The 21,051-nt window shown below is 34.2% G+C and overlaps 2 protein-coding genes across 2 annotated transcripts; one reads left to right on the top strand and one right to left on the bottom strand.

The window, feature by feature from the left end:
• The first annotated feature begins 499 nt into the window (after positions 1-499).
• Positions 500-4,197, top strand: LOC138330134 (uncharacterized). Its single transcript, XM_069277540.1, has 2 exons — positions 500-911; positions 2,052-4,197. The coding sequence occupies exon 2, from the start codon at positions 2,077-2,079 to the stop codon at positions 4,108-4,110; it is 2,034 nt and encodes a 677-aa protein (XP_069133641.1). The 5' UTR covers positions 500-911; positions 2,052-2,076; the 3' UTR covers positions 4,111-4,197.
• A 154-nt stretch (positions 4,198-4,351) lies between these two features.
• On the bottom strand, positions 4,352-18,089 carry LOC138330135 (uncharacterized). The gene is made up of 7 exons (XM_069277541.1): positions 17,933-18,089; positions 15,305-15,466; positions 11,035-11,232; positions 7,106-7,185; positions 6,720-6,820; positions 5,490-5,539; positions 4,352-5,273 (listed from the first exon to the last, which is right to left on the bottom strand). Exons 2-7 carry the CDS (start codon positions 15,425-15,427, stop codon positions 5,136-5,138), a joined length of 690 nt encoding a protein of 229 aa, XP_069133642.1. The 5' UTR covers positions 15,428-15,466; positions 17,933-18,089; the 3' UTR covers positions 4,352-5,135.
• Between the last annotated feature and the right edge of the window lie 2,962 nt (positions 18,090-21,051).

The following is a 21,051-nucleotide window of genomic DNA, read 5'->3' as shown; positions in this document are numbered from 1 at the left end:
GATAACTACCGCTTCGGTATTCAGAACGAGGGAAACATAAGACGACCCGCGTTATGATAATTAACATTTTATTGATTTTAATTAAATTGTTCAGGAGTAAAGATAAGTGAAATATTAACTTTAATTAATAACTTTGTGGCTCTACAAAATTATCGATCGCTTTTTACATTCCCATATTAAAAGAAATGAAAGCCGTTTCGGATAGATAGTGGGCCTTTAAGCAAATTTTATTCATATAAGGTTTGTGGTTGATTAGTTACACCCCATCTTTGATCTTCACTCTCATGATCTTTGATTAAGTACATATTGCATACGAGTCTAAGGTTGACAAAATATTTTTAGGAACCACACTTACGTCAATGGTAATTTTAATATATATAATCATTTAAATGAACTCAAATATAGAAGGCATATGTATATACCAGGTAATCTAATGACTCAAATTAGATTTATTCCAGTTGTTCAAAGAATGATTAGCTTAATCATTTCTCATTTGCTGCAAAAGTTGTACTAAAATCAGAACGTAAGAGTTCTTAAGAATCTTACAATACTAAAATTTGTATTATATTATTTTATGTTAATTTGAAAATTATCGTTAAATTTTGATTAGCCTAATCATTTTTTGATCAACTGGGTCCAGGTTTGGTTTTAATTTTAGAATCTATGTTCAGCGCACACAACGTGACCTTTTATGTGGAATTACCATATACATATATATATATATAGGAACTTAAAACGTCACAACCACACATGCACACCGGATGTTGTGCCATGTCTATAAATAGCACAACAACAGTCTCAGAAGGTCGTTTGTATGAAGGTTCCATCCATTACTTTAAAAGACAATGACTTTCGACGTAATAGACCTTTCAACCCGAGAATCATCTCACATACATTAAGCTACACTTCAGGTGAGTGTACATCTATATAATTGTGAAGTGTATGTGGAAGGGTTACTCTTATCTGATGCAATCGTATGCCGTACGTGTTCAATACGACGCCGTATGTTTATAGTGCTCTCAGTATGTGTGTATGATGTATCACGCTTGGTATGATATATAAGTATTGCTCCTTGAATACTTGTCTCCTACATAGAGAGCTTTGTCAGCTTAACGGAACGAACTAGATATTTAATCTCTACGTAACTAGACGCGGGCTAGATATCTAATCTTTATATTTACACGTTATTTTACTGGGTCTTGTTCTTAGTAAACATACAATATTTAAAACAAAGAGTGAACATTTAATCTCTGGTGGTTATTGGCAATAATTGAGTTAGACAAATATAATTTTAAAACTGACTTTTCTTTTGTGGTCGGTCAACCAATTGTCGCATATAGTAATTATAGGCATAATTAAAAGCAATGGCACATTTGCTAAGTATTTAATACTGTAGTATTAATAGTGTGAATACCGGATCATAAGTTCGAGAAATAGAATATGACAATATTTAGACGGTGCTGGTGGTTTGCGTTATCAAAACATCTTAATGTGGGTGCCAATTAACAGTTTTTCTTAGCGTCAAGTCTCTTGTTTAAAATACTAAAGTTAACTGGAGTAAAGATATTTAAAAAAAAACTTTGAGTTATCAATTTTCTCGGGAATATTTTCGCGATTTCGCGGAACATTATTGATATCGCAAAAAATAGTCCATTAATATGTATATTAAATTATATAATATAAAACATCGATTATGTTATCACCGAATCGCGAAATTTTAATTGGTAAAACAATCACATTTTACGTGAAAATTTAATGCATTTGTAATTATTAATGGATTTTATTTATTATATGGATTTTATTTATTATATAAAATTAAGAATTAAATGTGTCTTTGCATATATATATATATATCAGGTAATTGTTTTTAGTTTGCTTTCTTGAAAATTTAAATATGTACGAGTGGACATATTCAACACTTGAAAATTAAACTATATATATTTTAATGATTTCATTATAGATTTACAGCACGAAAATTGACATACTACAAATGCTGGCTAAGCGAAAATATAATTGACTACGTTTACCGTTACCTGTATCTGTTTATATAGGTGGATGTAACTGGTTCAATTCAAGATGGACCGAGAAGAAATCGACAGGATGTCAGTCCTCTTATCTCGACTGTTAGAAAAAGACATCGGCTCCAAGGAAGAAGTTGAAATCAGAAGGAAGACGGTATTGTTTAAAGAACAATACGATAATGTAAACAATGAAAAACATTCAGTTTTCAACACAGGCAGCTCCGCGGAAGGGTTCTCGTTGATGGGATCAGATAATGATGCGATGATTGTAGATAAATGTATACTGGTCGTTAAATCTAAACAGCAAATTCCAGCAGAGAGTGAGCATGATATGGTGCTAATGATACGAGACGCTCCCAACTGCCAGCTCAGTTATGTCGAGCTTGAAGTTGCAGTTTGGCGGAGATGTAAAGAACCCATGTATAAATCGTTACACAAAGTAGGAAGTAAAACATTTGTGTCTAGTGACACTTACAGAGAGGAACATGTCAAACAGGCTCTTAAAGTAGGTTTCAATGTAGCATCTCATGGTCCAAGTACGGGTACTGAGGAGACTATAACCAACGCTGCGTTTGACGTAGTGCACGCATTTCATTGTGCTGCTTGGCCAAAAGAGGCCATGGAATGGATCACGAGGTGTCGCATGTGCGGATGGCCACCACAAGCCCTGATAGATAAAATCATAAAAGGCGGATGCCACATCGTTCCTGTAGGTGACAAATCATCAGAGAATACGTTTCTACAGTGGAGATTATCCTTCGCGCACGCTGAAAGGCTTTTGATTCATTCTCTCAGCCATAACCAATTCAAAACTTATGGTTTGCTCAAAATCTTCTTGAAGAATATCAAAGACAGACTGGAGTCAGTTTTCAAAGAAGAGGACATTTTAAGCTCATACGTCTTGAAAACTGTGATCTTCCACGCGGTTGAAACAACGCCTGAATCTTTTTGGAAAGAAAGCAACACTTTTACTTGCTTTTGGCTTTGTTTTAATATCCTTTGTGCCTGGGTAAAAGCGGGTTATTGCCCTCAGTACATCATTCCGAAAAACAATCTGTTTAAGAGACATATTCACGGCCAGAACAAGAGGAAACTTCTCGAAATCCTTTCCGAAATGCATGAGATGAAATGGATGTGCTTGTCGATAGGGAAATATGTGCATCCATCAATTCTTGACATTCTGTTAGACAGAGATCACCAAGAAGAACTTATGCAACAGCAAACGCCTCGTCAGAGAGAAGCAACTTGTGACCTGCAGGTTCTCAGCTGCACTATCAGAAAATTATCTCTTATGCCAGTTCCGCGTGACAAACAGTTATGCTATGCGATTCAGTCCATCCAAAACGTTGCGAAATCCCAATTGGATGACTTTCTTGTCTACTACACTTTGACGAAACTTCTCTCTTTGTGTAGCATGAGCGACTATACTCCACTTAAAGAAGCAAAATCCAACAAGGCAAGATACAAGGACTTGAAGAAATGCAAACAACTTTTGCTACCGCGAAGTTGTTGGTTTTCCGAGAGTCTTTATCTAGCAACATTTTCTTACCTGACAGGGAATTCCAAGGTAGCATTACAAATATGCGAGAGAGTGATATCATCATTTCAATATTATCCAGGTACTTCACAAGTCTTCGCTGAACAATATGACCGGTACATGCGAGACCATTGTGGACGTGGATTATCGATAACCCAGAAACTACAACAGACATTTTCCTCCAGTGTGTATTTCACAAAGCAATGTCCTGGATTTTGTCTTCCCCAACTCCAGGCGGAAATGGACGAATTGCCATTACATGGATATATTCGGATTCCTCCCCTTCCGTATGCAGTTTTCCTTGAGTTCATTTGTTACCATGAACTCGGCGACATAAGGCGGCGTGACGATTCTCTATGTTACCTTATTGCTGTCAAACACGATGGTGACCAAGGTGGACAGAAACACTGGGTAGTGCACACGCTTGTAGGAATCTGCCATCAAACTTTAGGGGACAGTGATAGGGCTATCAGGTCATTTGAAGAGTCATTCTCGACAGACACACAGTGGAATCCAGCTTTGGATAGAATTGAGGCTCTGGAAGATGATTAATAGAATCTTCCCGTACCTTGACAAGAAATTCCTGAACCTCAATTTGTAACTTAGGGTTGCAACGTTCATAAAATACATTCATGATTAGTATGTTGTTATTATACATTCACGGTAGGGCATGATTATTTGTCTCCAGCTTATAAAAGAAATGATACAGTCTCAAAGAACATTATCATCGGGTTGTTATGGGTTCATAAACTGCACATTATTATTAAAATGAAAATAAAATGACCATGACAAAGATAGTATACATAGTTTAATTTTCGCTAACATCACAATAACAATTTCTGATAACAAATAGCTGCATCTCATTACTTCATTCAATGATAAAAAATATTGTGATAATTTTATATCTTTGTCTTCGTGTCAATCCACCAAAATTTAAAACATATATTTCTTCGTTTTTAACATATGAATACAGCGTCTCAATGTCACTCGAGTTCCTTTTCTTAAAAGCCATTCGAACATTATAAATTTATTGGTCATTCTTCTTTACAGCAACTTATGAACCCCTCTTTCGATTACATAGGTTCATAAAACCCATTAATTGGTCCCGATTTTAGGTATACACACTGTGAATCGCTGTTTTTTCGATGTTTAAGTGGCAAGATTTAGAATTATCTGAATGTTCATATAAAGCAAGTTCTTAAATACATCGTCAATAATGATAAAACTTAGAGTATTACAGGATTATCGTTCCTTCTACACCATTACAACTTGTGTACTCGTTATTGAGTTCAATAAAAGACAACTCGAACATATAGTTAAAACTAGAAAGGTTCATCGATTAGTTTACCGTTTTCATTTGTTTAACCGGGAGAGTAAAAACAAAACTGTTTTGAAATTGTCATTTAAAACCATTTTAGCTTCCACGATTGTGAATACCATTGATAACGGAACTACATTTTTTTTTGATGACTGGTGATCAAAAGTAAACATGTTTTGTATATTATATCCTTTATCCTTCTGCAGTGGACGGAAATCGGATGTTATCCTCAAAAGTGTTAGACGGGTTCACAGTTCCATTATACTGAAGCTGCTAGATTCGTTCCTGTCCTGTATCTAAGCGGCAATTCTCGATCGCTTATAAGTTTTGTACAAACGTAATCAGTGTCACTCACAGCTCCAAGGGCAAGCGTCTTGTCACCGAGATTAAGAGAACACTAAAATAAAAAAAAAATTGTTAAAAAAAAGAAAAGAAAAAAACCCAAAACAAAACAAAACATTTATAAAAAGATTTATTTCCCTTTGTTTCAGTCTGTCTGGACTGCAAAGTTAGATTTAGATTTTTATACACTTAATCCTAGAGTACTGATCAAACATGGCATTAGTATAAAGATAGAATTGAGGAGAAATGAGAAAAAAGATTGAACACTCACCTTAAATGATGACAGAAAGTCTAAACCCAGTACGACATCTGGGATATCTCCTGAAACGTCAAAGAGAGAAACTATTTATATTAAAAATACTCAGTAGATAATATGTTTGGGTCAATATATATTTTTTTAACGTTCCAGTCTATGTCTTCGTCCTTTAAACAAAAATCATTAAAAAGACACACACCGATGCACGAGGGGCCGCGGTGGCCGAGTGGTTAAGATGTCTCGACATATTACCACAAGCCCTCCACCTCTAGGATGCGAGTTCGAATCCCATGTGGGGCAGTTGCCAGGTACTGACCGCTGGCCGGTGGTTTTTCTCCGGGTACTCTGGCTTTCCTCCACCAACAAACCTGGCACGTCCTTACATGACCCTGGCTGTTAATAGGACGTAAAACTAAAAAAACCAAACCGATGCACGAATGCTTATTAGACTTTGTTGTAGATTTTCAATATATAAACACATTCAAACCCAAAGTGAACTGCGTGTAATATCATCAAATACAATTTAGCACAGCCTCTTATTAGACTGTGGGTTAATGAATTGGAAAAGAAAGCAAACTTCATAGCATTAAAATAACTACTGAGATCTGGCAAACTATATGATGTATATAACTTTTACATGAACAACGTGTATCCAAGATGGATCAAAATCCACAGGAAAATATCACCTGCTAGCTGACTTATCGTCTATTCGCAAGGTGGTCTAGAAACAATAATCGTTTACTTTACGTCGCAGATTAGTCATCATATGTAACTTCATAGACATGTCTTAAGCAAAAATCTGGTTATCAACATTTTTGATAGAAGTGGACCTTAGTGTAATAGCCCAAAGGAAACATCAGTCTTTAAAGTGAATAGTCGGGCAAAGAAAACCAGTCTAAATGCGTTCATTGGCCTTCCAAAAGTTCTCACATATTAATACGACGGCCAAGTTCTGCTTACGTTTCCAAGTTCTGACCATTAAAGTAAAGGAAAGTTGAAAGCATTGAAAGCGAGGCTGCGTGGAAATGTAACCACGGACATAGTCAGCCGGGAGGACGTTTTAGCGATTCCTATACTTTAAATTAACTTCTTCGTACGCAGACAGATTTTGGCGAGAGATTTTATTTTTCTATTTCATAATAAATTATACTGGATATACTCACACCATTTTTACCGACGTTAGCCATCCTTGCCCGACTGTTCACTTTAAAATGTTAGATACAAATGGACCATAGTATATATTACCTCTGGTGTGAAAGTCGAACTGTAAAGTCCTCGATTCTATCGTCATTGGAACACCAGTGGCCATGTCGCCCATGAACATCCTATTCTCGTCTGAGCCAAAACTGAAAAAAAAAATTTGATTGAGAATTTAGAAGCTTACAATCAATGCCGAACTGCCAAATCACGTGAGTTATACATTTTTTTCTCTCGCTAAATTTGCGTTCTAGTTGATTTTCGTAAAATACATACCCGCGAATAAAATGTAGACATGATTAATAACGAGAAAGAAAACATGCGATAATCTTCTGATACTATCTACTGAGACAACCATTAAAATTCGTTTATTGGATATGACGTCATAGTTACATATGACGTCATAATTACTATATGGTAAACTGTATACTTACAGATGTTGGTAAAGATGTCTGTTAAGAATGGATGACATCACACATGTGTTAATTAGGGCCTTCACGCTTTTACCATTTAACTGAAAAATAGTAAACAAGGATTGAATGATTATCAATGAAAATATTTAACAACGAAGAGTCACGTTATTATAATGTTTAGGAGTACTAAACGTGGACAATGTTGATAATTTAATTGTAATTGAGTAATTAAGCCGTAAAATAATAATCAATAATTGAATGTTTATTAATAGAATCATTTCTATATTAAACCACATTAGTGTATAGTATAGGAATACTGAAACGTGGGCAAAATAAATTACGTAAATTCAGCAAACTGAGCAATTAAAGTAATTATCTAGGATTGAATTTTTTTTAATAAAACCATTTCAATATTAAAATCACAATGTGCAATTATAAAAATGATAAAATAATTCTAATTAAAGTCACATTAAAGGTTTGAAGTTGAACACAGGATTGGTAGGTAGAGAAATGTATAAAGAATTGTCGAGTGTAAAGCGATTTGTGATCCGATCACGTTTATGCTAATAAAATAGTCCATTTAATCATTCTGGCGAGAGTGTATCCATAAAACGGAAATCGTTAGAATTTTATCGTAGATTAATGACATTTTCATTGCATTGTTCAGTAAATAAAGCAGTGGTTTTATTTCCTAGTATACAGTCAGAACTTTTTCCCCAGAGGTGTCGGAATAAGTCCAACTGACTGTTCACTGGTGTAGTAAACTATACTATCAAGGTAAATCAAATAAAATGTCATTCATCCTCGACGAAGCCATGTTTACCCGAATATTTATAGAACATTTGATGTGATATTAATGTACATACAGAATACAATGAAGGGTCACGGGACTGCAAAATAAACAGATAAATCGATGGAAACAAGCACCGCTGATTGTTTTTGTTCAAGCTGACGATGCAAGTTAAAATACACGCATATGTTATTATGAAAAATAAAGTGAAAAAATACTTTCCAAAAAATCGTCATGTGCTTTATATATGGATAGGTGAGCGTATTGGAATACTGGAGGAGGAAAAAAAGGCTGACCTCGACAGGATAATGTATCATAGACGATTCTTGATATGCAAGTGTACTTTAAAATCTTAATTAAAGATCTGTTAACTTGGTCAGCTTCGTGAAGGGAAAATATCATCAAAGTTTATCCCATTTATCTCAGATTGAATATCTTTATTTCCCAAACAAAATTTTACAAACTATGTTATTGTCAACAGTATTCTACTGATGAAGTTATTTAAGCATTAAAATGTCTTCCTATGGCATTTATGGTCTATATAGATGCCAGAGCTTTGCAGACAATCTTCATAATGCGCACTAGCGCATTATGAAATAATTGTCTGCAAAACTCTGGCATCTACATGTATATAGACCATTGATGCCATAGGAAGTTTAATGTTTATATTTACATTATCAACTCATTTTAGGGTTTCTGCATTTACATTGTTTAAGCTAGACGGGAAGACCGTTTGTCAACGACGATTTAATCCACAAGTTGGAGCAGCCATTTTGACGGTGATCAGTTGACGTCACCACGTCAACAATAGTGACGTCATAATGGTCACGTTTTGGGTGTCAGTTATACCGTCATATCCTTCACTTAGCCTTGGTTAGTTTATATAGTAGAAGTGACAATTAAATGTAAATATTTTGCATTATTCAGTCAATTTGGTAAAACAATAAATATAGATCGAAAGCTGGTGTACATGTATGTTTAAGGCGATAACCAATAAACTCAAGTTCAATAGTTGAAGTATGAGCGGTGATATAAAAATATGTTGTATACAGCTATCCATTCAACACTTTTTTTTGAAAGATCAGCGATTAAGAGGCCACATTTATTCTTGTCGTGACTATACTTCTAATGCTAGGTACATGTATTAGCCGTATGGCGATGGCTTCTTATTGAAAATTCTAGTCTCTGTCTTAACCGAAATAGCATAGATACAACATGATCAATAGGGATAAAACAATAATTCACCAGAAGATTAAAAAATATATTCCTGCAACAGGCATTATAATACATTACTTTTTTAACAGTTGCGATACACATATGCTTATCATTTACGTAAGCAGATCTATGTAAGGAAAGACATCATGAATTCTTTAAGGCCTTGATATCAAGTGCTTAATATAGAAACCTAGATCTACTTCTACAACACACGCAATATGACATACGTTATAGTAACATATCACCATAGCGACAGTGATGTTTTTTGGTATCGATGTATAATTTAATGCAAACAAATAGCTAGTCTATATGCAGACGGATCATTAATGATTGTGTTAGAAATGAATACACATTGTATATATAGAAAGTGTTAAGGAAATGCAGCATGCAGACCGCGTATATCCATTGAGCTAGATATTGTGTTTGAAAGCAACGACTTGGAAGCTGTTGATCGTTTTAAAAATTTTGTTAGAAAAAGTAAATGTCATAAAATAAAGCATAGGAATATAATCAGTAATATCATTACAATACTAAACTGAAAATTAGCCCATAAGGAAGTTTTTTTGTGTGATGTCTTTATTAAAGTGAACAGTCGGGCAAGGATGGCTAAAGTCGGTAAAAATGGTGTGAATGTATCCAGTATAATTTCCTATGAAATGGAAAAATAAAATCTCTCGTCAAAATCTGTCTGCGTTCGAAGAAATTAATTTAAAGTATGGAAATTCTCAAACGTCCTCCCGGCTCACTATGTCCGTGGTTACATTTCCACGCAGCCTCGCTTTCAATGCTTTCAACTTTTCTTTACTTTAATGGTCAGAACTGGGAAACTAAGCAGAACTTGACCGTCGTATTACTATGTGAGAACTTTTGGAAGGCCAATGAACGCATTTAGACTGGTTTTCTTTGTCCGACTATTCACTTTAAAATATCCACTAATTTTTCATCAAAATTCATTTCAACCAACATTCAAAAGTAATATGTTAAACTTAAGTTTATAACTAACAGCTCAATTTTCAGATTTCTAAATGTTTTAAAATATTAGATAGAAATATAAAGACTTTTATCTACAATGTATACTCTTAATTTCTCATTAACCGCTTAAAGAAGGTGTTGTAACCTCAAAATTCAACTTTTAACATGTATAGTCAATCATTTAGGTGGAAGTGCATTAAACATAGTCATATGGAACCTTTGTGTTTGTTTGATTAATTAACATCCTATTAACAACCAGTATCATCGGCCAGGACGGCCCCCGTGCATGCAGTGCGAGTTTCACAGCCTGGGAGACTGCGATATATTCGTGTTGTGTCTTCTTGTATAGTAATGGAAATCCTGCCTTTTTATAGTGATATTCCGTTGCAGCTTGCTGCTGAGGACACAAAGCAGCACACCCCACTAGGTCACATTATACTGACTACGGGCTAACCAGTCCTCCCACTCCCTTTATGATGAGAGCAAAGCAGGAGCAGAAACTATTACTTATATAGACTATGATGTGTCTCGGCAAGGGGAGAGAATCCAGAGCCTACCTCACAAGGGCGAACGATCAATGCTATTAAACAGATGATAATTAATATATAAATGTAGTCGCTAAAGCATGTTTCATTGTACATAATACATAGATTGATGAGAACTAGGCAAAACCGATTAATAATTAGATATTACATAACTAAAGATGCTACACCGCTGAAGAATGATACCCCCTCCCCCCTCCCCCCCTCCCAAAAAAAAAAAAAAAAAAGAGAGAACAGGAATAGTTTTCTTTTGTAAAACATCTATGTCATTATGCCCTATATGGAATGAAGCATTGATTACGTATCCATCAATGTGTTCTTTAGACATACATTTACATGGATTTACACCAACCATTGTTCTATTAATATGTATCGTTTATGCTCTGTCAGCGGTGGGGCATTTTTAAGTGAAGCAACCTTATTTCGTTTACCTGGCACTCTATAAAAGGAAGACACGGCGTCTCCACTAGAGGCCGCTTTGATGTTTTCTCGATGTTACCAAGACTACGTCTGTGTGTATTCATACGCCGTGGAATAAGTAGGTCCCTGTCAACTTTCGGCTGCTCACGATCAGGCATATCAGAGATAGCGACATCTGTTCCTAAACGTGACCGTCTGCCCGTTTGTTCCTACAACAGAGGTGGACTCTGGCAATATATTTCAGAAGCGAGATAAATATTAAAATCAAAAGTGAACCTGTTTTGTAGACATAAGATGAAACATGATTTCTGCGAAAATGTATAACAGCAACATCAAATACAAAATGGAATGCGAAAATTGAAACATTTACAAAATGCATCAAAATGAAAAAAAGTAGTGTGTCGATATTCCTGTCACGTCATTGTAAGTAAAATCCATGACCAATCAAATTCTCAAACGAGCAACTCCTGGCAACAGTTATCGAAAATAACCACGAATAATGTCCTTTCGATTACACTGTCACAAAGTTATTCTAAAAAAGAGTGTCGGCACGCAGAGTAGGTAGTCTTGACAAATTATCAGTTCACATATTTTAATGCTAATTTCATTAACCATAATGTAATCAATCGATGTTTTATGACGAACTATATATGTAGTAGCTTGTTGCTCACTAAGCGAACATCACGAATGTGCGATTATTTGTCTCGTATTTCGTCGGCGATAGAAAACCTAGTAAATAAATCACCGTGAAATCACCATTGAAAAAGATTCATAAGGGCCTGGATCTCGAAGTACAATCGTCGCGAATAAGCCATGGGACAATAAAAAACAAATAAAAAACACAAAAAAACCCGCTAAATTAGGTCGCCGCCGAAATAAGAGTTATATGTATTTTAAAAACTACCACTACAACGTCGGAACAGTCAAGCACTATAAATCATTTAGTATAATATTAATATTCGATAATGTAAAAATTCCCTAGTGTCATCCTATCAGCATAGATATACGTCAACGTCCACTCAAGAAATATAAATTTCACATCATGTTTATATCAGTTACAAAACATTAGCGTGCTTGGTACACCTCATTGTTGTGTTGCAGAATAACATTTGGATTATTATAAGACAAATTAAATGCACATATACGGCATTTGATTTATAAATTTAGTTTACATCTTTGTATTGTCTCGAATAAATAAATTAAGGATGAAAGATTCCAACGCAAGTTAGAACATATCTGTATGTGAATGTTGCAAGAGGGCTATTTTGTACGAATGTTGTTTCCAGTGTCAAAACCCTGGGAGTCATCTAAGCGTTTAAATGTCTGAGAAATAAAACTTGCAGATGAACAAAAATCCTATAAAAATATTATTAACACGCATTGAGTTACTTTTAAGGGCACTTTCGTTAACATACCAAGGTATATGATTTACTTAAATCATCGGCGCATTTATAATAATTGAGATTATAATGAGAACTAGATATTTATATATTCAAAATCAATAAAATATTTATATCATAAAAAATTCTAGAATGTATCGCTTGAACAACAAATATCAATACGTGTTTTATTTGCATTTTATTAAATACATGATTTTCTATTTTAAATTATTGATGTTAATTGATGTTTATTTTTAGGAACGCAATATAGAATTAGTATGCCATACTAAAAAAAGAACTGCGGAAACATACAAATATTATGGATATAAACAAATCTGGAATTGCTCCTAGCTATTTTGGTCGTTTGATGTACATCAAACGAATTGAATAACAGTACAAGACTGCTGACGGTTTGCCTTTGTAGTTTGGCGTCGCGCTTTACATAGTCTTTAAATGCAGACTTTGTAGGCATGTGATTGGTCTGTATATTTCTCCTAAAATGCCTCTAGTTCTCTATGACATAGTCCAGAGGTGAATATCACGGCAGTGAGAATAACCCTGGGAATATCGATGAAGGTTTATGTCAAGCTTAAGGGAATGGAGAATTATAGTATTATTAGTACATTTTCCAAGTGGACCCGCAATGATTCGAACACTTAAGTCTCCAGTTCAAACCGGCCGGATTGCAACTTTCCCGGAATGCTTGATTCCATTTACCTAAAGATTATCAATAATGAAAAACGCTCCAGGATATAGGATGTCGATGATTAATAGGTATAGGTATGAGGGTGAAGATGATGATGTCGATAATAATGATGATGATATCATAATGATGATAATGATGATGGTAATTATGATAATATCGTAATGATGATGATGGTTATGATGATGATGATAACGATGATGATATCGTAATGATAATGATGACGACGAGTATGATGATGATGACGACGACGACGACGATGATGACGATTATGGTGATGATAATGATGATGATGATGATGATGATGATGATGATGATGGGATGTACGAGAGGATGAAAGTGCATTGATGATTATGTTTGTTCTTTAAAACCTTGAAGAAATAGATAAGAACAAAAATAGAAAAAAATCCATTCTTGCATTTCTTTCCGGTCTATCGGGATTCGGTTTATCGCGGAACCACTGCGATTAAGAAATAAATAAAGGGAAAACCAGCAACATTGGCATCAGAAACTCTGAATGTGGCAATTAAGGTAATCTATGAGTCGTGTTTTAAAATTGTAAATAAATAAAAATGTGTTCGTTATAACTACAAATTTCACCCGTCCGTCACGAAATTAGTTCTGCCAGACGACTGGAAAGCCCGAGGAAGTATTTGCAGCACGAATTTTGGTAGAGAATGCGGTATCGATTCAATCTGTTGGCAATCCTATTACGTTTTAAATGTTTCATTTTCAGAAATACGTTTGTAACTTAATTTCATTCATGCTTTTAATGTTTCGTTGTCAATAACACATTTGTAAGTTAATTTCATTAATGTTTTAAATGTTTCAATCTGAATAATACGTTTGTAACTTAATTTCATCCATGTTTTAAATGTTTCGTACGGAACAATGCGTTTGTAACTTTTTTGGGTTAACCTTCAGTTATATTCGATAGATGTATAATGCAAAAGTGTTGATTTATTTCAAATAAGAACAGGAATCTATGAATCATACAATGTTTGTTAGGGATTAGGCATATATCGACAGTGCCTGCTGTCTAAACCCATTGATTTCTGTAAATAGAATTAAATGTTTTCCAACAAAACATATTCATAAACTTCTTTGTAATCAATAATTCATTAAGAGATTTATTGACTTTTACCCAGATCCCTCACCTGATCATTAACCTTTCTTGCGTGAAATCGATATTTCATATGTGATCTCCAAGCAAACGAATCGCAGGTAAGTTCATATCACTATAAGACCTCCCCTCAGCGTAAGATCAAACATAACACTATGTCTATGTGGAAGGTGTATGGGATCATGCATTTCCCGTTACGACGCAGAGGTCATTGACTCCTGATGCTCCAGTTCTCGGTAAATCAAATACTTTTTGTGAGATCATTACCAGAATGACGGATTGCAACTACCAACGCTATGGATAAGTCTTCTATTCATTCCTGTGTCCATATGTTGTTCAAATGTTAAAGATAATACCATTTTAATTACAAACAATGCCTATTATGGAAATTGATATCAAGGTTAACAGTCTTTGTTAAGCTGTTTTATTGGAAATATTTATTTTGAAATGCAACGTTCGTATTAATTATTGAACTTTATTTTGAAATGCAACGTTCGTATTAATTATTGAACTCGGTTTTAACATAGATAACGTTCAGGTACAATTTCTAAATCGAAAGACATGATATTGTTTTCAAATGTCGAAACAGTATCCAATTTATATGTTACCGTCAATGATTAAAGGCAATTAACGTTTAGCTATCCTACACATACTATAGCAATAGTACAAATAAATACATTAGACAAAGCATTTCAACGTCAACACATGTTGAATAAAAATATAGCTGAAGTAACCATTAATGATAACAACAATGATAGACTTTATTTAAACTTGATTACGTGTTGAGTTTAGCAGCTCGTCTTACACATGGTCAAAATAAATATAAAGTACAATAATATATAGTATAAAGCCATCTTCTACTAGTGACGTCATTTAAATATTACCTGACGTCACTAGTAGTTTAGGTAATGAAGTTACAATGGAATGGATTATAAGTCCAGCAAAGCCAATTAAATCGCTCGTGGTCATATTAAACGAGTAAAATTATTACTTGGGTAAAGTCTATGGATAAAAAAACAGATTGTACGATAAAAAAAATCAATTTTAATTAATGTAGGTGGATTTAATTAACATACCTGTCTAGGTGTTTGGACAGGTGTTCTTGGACTGTCTAAAAATAGGTCATCGCCAATCCTGTTCTTAGATTTATTCCTCTCTCGTCTCATTGCCGCTTGCTTCACAATATCATCGTCAGCCATATTGGTTTATTTCAGCCACCTGTCATTCACTTAATGTTCCTGAAAAATTAGTAGTAACCGAACACTAAGGCACGCCATTGTTCTCGAGGAAACATCTATATACACCAATTACAGCTATTTCCGGCCTTGTGTCTCCGAGTAGAGACGAACACTACCAAGTAGCCGTCATCAATGTTGCATAGAAGCTTTATCGATTGTCTCCTTGCCTTGCTCTGAAGCTAATACCGTTGGCTATGATACAGGTATAACGGTAGAGAATTATACCACTTGTCTTCAACGCACATTGTATAACAAATGTATGCAACAATGACCCGGAAAACGTCTGAGATCAATTGTCGTGTAACCGTCGGAGACAAATATACTTTGACAATTTATTAATCTTGTGTAACATTCTGTTTGTAAAGGTTAATTTGCATTCAAAGTTCAACAGTTTTTTCCTTCTTTGAGGTCAGTGTTATCAGTATTGTTTACAAACACAGCAATATACACTTGTATATGTATATAGGCTGATCTTTAATGCACAAACGTGCTAACTTTAAAATGTGTTATCTCTTTTTAATCTCAGGACGGTTGGGCTGACAAGGTTAGAAGTGTTACAGTAAAGGTTAAAGTGCAATAAAGTACATCAAAGACAGATGAATTGTTAACACTAATCAGCTATCAGTCTTTGTACTGCATTCGATCTGTCTGACAATAGGCTTTCAACACCCCGATTAATATATGCATATTGCATATACATGTATTAACGTGTTGTCAATGTTTAGGGCATTGGCTAAAGGTAAACCTAAAGAGCATTTACAACGACATAATTACGTTTATCATGTCAAGTTTATATTTGAGCAGTAGGAATGAATTCCACAGGAAGTGATGTTACATTTATGACCCGTGATCATAAACCCTTGAATGGATGGTATTGTGAGACAAGCAATGAAAAAAACATTTTTGCAACGACCTACTGATTATACAATTTTTGAAACGACCCCTTAGTATACGACTTTTGAAACGACCCCTTATATAAGTTTCAGTCAATTAAAATGTCGCGGGTGCATTGATTATTCAGAAAATTATGAATTTCTAAAATAGATCATTATTCAAAGGTAACATTGATACTTATTCAGAAGTACAGAAATTCATGTTTGAAATATTAATTAAGAAAATGAATGGGGAATTTCCTGCAGATCGACTGCCTTATTTCAAAATTGACTCTAAAATGTCTACAAATGTATTTTTATACGGGAATCTATACTTTGCTTATCAAGCATGGTAACATATTTTAATTTAGCGGTTTTAATATTTTATTCTTAAACTTTAGAAATGTGGCCTTTGGAAAATCAATTATTTGGTTCATCTCCTTAAATGGCATAATTTTACTGTCACTATAGGGCTATATAAAGTGCGGTATATTTTCTTCACAAGGAAAATCTACTTTCTTAGAATTTACTTGAGTTGTATAAAATAAACAAAGTTTTCTAATGTCTGTGTTTACTGACAATTATAAGTAACAACAGAGCCAGCAAGATCAATATCTGGTGTAAATACAATACTGTTAGATCTTAATCTAATTCTGAACTAATTTTTAAGTCTCAGTCGATATAACCCATCAATATTTTACCGTTTTCCATTTCAACCTACACTTCAGACATACCTATTGATTGATTGTTTATTCAACGTTTAGCCTTACGGCTGAAATGTATACAGTACGTAGAGTACAAACAATCATCAATAAAAAGGTAATTATCAATTAGATAAAAATTGAAATCTTCACTAATTATTTAATTACTTTATATATAAAGTACATAAATATAACTTAAAATTTTCGTTGTGTGGCAATTTTCTTTGTTTTCGCATATTATTATGAAACCATGAATATAACAACAACGAAATATGATCAATACAAGTATAACTGAAATTAGTGTTACAACAGAAAAAATAAATGCTCAAACCATAAAAAAAATAAATTTACTTTAGGACATTTCATGTTATAATTGTATTCATATTTGCTAAATACATATCACTACAACACCAATGCATGTTCTCTGCAATCCACCAACATTGTTTATACTGTTCCATTTACAACACTGATACACAAAAATTGTGGAACAATAGTGAAAGATACAAGCCACAGAAGTATTACCGTATATTTCAATACGCAATTCCATATTTTCGAACCTTTGACACCATGAACTATAGATTAAGATGAAAGGTATAACTATTGATCAACCCTAATCAAGTCGACCTCTCCGTTTTTAATGTATTTGTCATGGAGACGCATATATCTCCCTTTTCCATTCATATTTTAATAGTACACATTCATATGGTCATTTACTGCAGCGAGGAACATGCCAACAGATAAACGGATATTGTAGCTATTCAAATAGACTAATGGATATACATTACTGAAGGGTATGACTCAACCTTCACTGGGAGTTTGTGAAATGTGAACAAAATACATATACAAACTCAAAAATTAAACAAAATACATTTCACGAAACAATATGAACTTACCTTTGTACCCATTAACTCCATCCGATACATGAACTGTCTAACTCTATCAATAGCATTCCTCTACCAGCAGACGCCATATTAAATCACTGTACACATGTTGTTTATACAATTATAACACATTTTATCACTGTGTAACGTATTCATCTGACCGCAGTGACCTTTATAATCTATGAGTGACGCGTTGCTATGGGAACCCCGGGTCACCACTCTCTGATGATAACGTACCACTGTCATTCTGTACTGCGTATTTTAACAAAACAAATTGTGTTGTTGCTTCCCGGTATGTGAATTTAAAGTTAAGTGTAATAGTCGGTATTAAATTCTGGGTATAATGTTAATATTGACTCAGTGAAGAAACAAAAGGAGTTTATTGACATGATAAAAGATAATATATATTACCAAAGCTAGAAATCTAAAATACACGATAGTCATATTTTGTAATCAATAATTATACAAACACCATTTTTACAAGTTGATTTAGGAACACTGAAAATAAGTGTTTCGGAAGAGCAGCGTCCTTCGCGTCGGCAAAACCTATTTCACTAATTTCTTAAACATGGTTCACGATGAAAATTTGATTTGTGGAAACAGACCAAGAAGAATTATCCAAGTCACCCACATTCTACATACCAACAAAATAGAACAATCAAAATAAACAATTATCACTTCGACTTTGACCTATGCCAACCTCTACCGGTGTTATACAGAAAGCAAACACGGTGTAATGGGAAATAAATACCTAGGGCTTTTATCGAGAATGTAGTCAAGAGGAAAAAATTGAATCAACCCAGGGAAGGTTATTTTCATCGATAATTAAGTATAGTGTTATTATATACAATAGCTTAATCAATTTTGTTTAATATCATACGACAGTCAAATCACTGCTTGACCGTTCTCTCGCCTTCCAATTATAAGTATGAAACTGCACAGCCAGACATGTATTCGAACCTTGGACCTCCGAACTCTAGCCGGGTGGTCTAACAAATGGTCTACCTTGCGATCGTCGACTCGTTCCAACGCCGCGACAGTTTTAATTTTTGGTCAGCTGCTTTAGAATTTTTTTATATATGGAAATGTTTGCACTTATGAAGTACATAATAGCTTAAGTTTACATTCCTCCTTTGTCTTAGAATTATGAAAATGATTTAAATCAGTATGATATTTTCTAAAAAGAGTGTCTTTTACAAAAACAACTTTATATTATTTTCCCTATTTAACGGTGTTTGAGTTTAATGCGCACTGTACTGACTATAGAAAATAGACATTAGCTTCGTCGTACATTCGATTGCCTATTACTGCAGCGAAGTCTTTAGTTGTAGGTTTAGGACATCATTTCCACCTGCAAATGGTCCATTTGACATCATCCTAGAAAACGTTTCCCGCTTCCGTACACATTAAGCTGTCTTGATCGTCATAATTAGATTTTAGTAATTGTCCTGTGGCTAGTTGTGATGAGAAGAATCGAGAAAGAACCCAATATAGAGAAATAAGGAGACGGGGATACCACCGGGGTTAGTAGAAAGGCATATTTTATCAAGAGAAAATCTAATTATATAGTGTCAAGAACACGCCAAATACAATTCCGGAAACAATCAACAAATAGAAATGGACACTGGAGTTATTACGACGCGGAATCGCCGAGATATTGATCGGCTACTAACAATAGGAGAGATTTTCAGAAGCAACTGGCGGATCGACGGAGCGTCTCCGGAAAATCATGACGGGCAGGGTAAGTGGAAATGTTTACTTTTCTAGTTCATGTTTGTAATGTAAACTGTCTGAATTACACATTGTCATGTTTTTACAATAGTCATAAAACAATGTGAATGACTTTATACATTGGGGTACTACAAAAGCAAGTTACATCAGATATGAAAATCTCAACAAGATGATCAGGAAAGAGGGTTCAAGGTTTGCGGAAGGAATTTGAACCATCGAATGAAAGAGTCTCCGATCAATTATCTATTATGTGTTATATACCTACTGTCTGATTTCATAGGCTCTACCAGTATCGCTACAAATACGAATGCGGGCTGTGGTTGTTCTGAACATCCGAAATCAATTATTTATATGTGGTATATAGAAGTATACTATAAAAGGCTCGTAGATTCCAAAACATTTGAAATATTTATAGCAATAACTTATTGAAAGAATTAAAGCGACAAATAACTTACTCATATACGTATGGGTTGATAGTGTGATAGTAGGCACACGTGAAACAAACGGGATTAAATTGCAGAAGACAATGAAGTAAAGAAAATACGATAATCCAGATTATTGTTACAAGTACCATCCTGTAGAAATGCTGAATCAATTCACGTCAGAAGTGAAGAAAAAGATGTGATGGAAAATTAATTAATTGCTTTGGTGAAATATATATTCATTTATTGGCTACAATGACTTGATATTTTACTAAATAGCCTTACGCCAGGAAAAGACAAAGGCATTTCCTATAATTATTCTGTCCTAATACTGTAAATCAACGTAGTTTTGCGGTTACTATATTTTGCGTTTCATGCCTAACGTCTTTTCATCGCAATTTAAGAGTCAGAGTCATAACGCTATACTCTAACTATAATTTTAATATTTGATTCAGCGGTTGATTTTGACGCTTTCTACTTGTCCACAAAATTCGCGAGATTTACTCGTATGCGAAATTAATTGGTTAACACTAGTTTGAATACTAACAGAATACCAATATATTGGATTCAATGATTATAGTGTTCTTTCGGTAAGAAACGATTTGGAAAAAATATCAACAAATATAAATGAAAAGGAAAACATATTCATAATTGATAGAAAGTATATAATGTAAAGACTTTATTTTTGATGAGATAAAAATTTTCGCGTGATTTTCCCCGAGAGATCTTAATTGCGAATTCAAATATTACGCAAATTAATGTATAAAACGAAATACACAATCTAAATATAGATAATAAACCCCGATCGGAAATAATATTTTCGCAAGTATCTTGAGATCAGTGTAGACGTGACCAAAATATACTGCACGCGAAGAAAATGAGGTTTTAGTAGCTTTTATTTGATAGTTATGATACTGCTGCTATGGGTTGCAATGCCCTTTAGTTACTGTAGATTTACTCATTTTAGCGCAGGCAAAT

This window comes from Argopecten irradians, chromosome 8 (assembly GCF_041381155.1).
Source record: "Argopecten irradians isolate NY chromosome 8, Ai_NY, whole genome shotgun sequence".
Classification (NCBI taxonomy): domain Eukaryota; kingdom Metazoa; phylum Mollusca; class Bivalvia; order Pectinida; family Pectinidae; genus Argopecten; species Argopecten irradians.
Note: the sequence above shows the minus strand (reverse complement) of the source record. Positions and strands in the feature narration are given on the sequence as shown.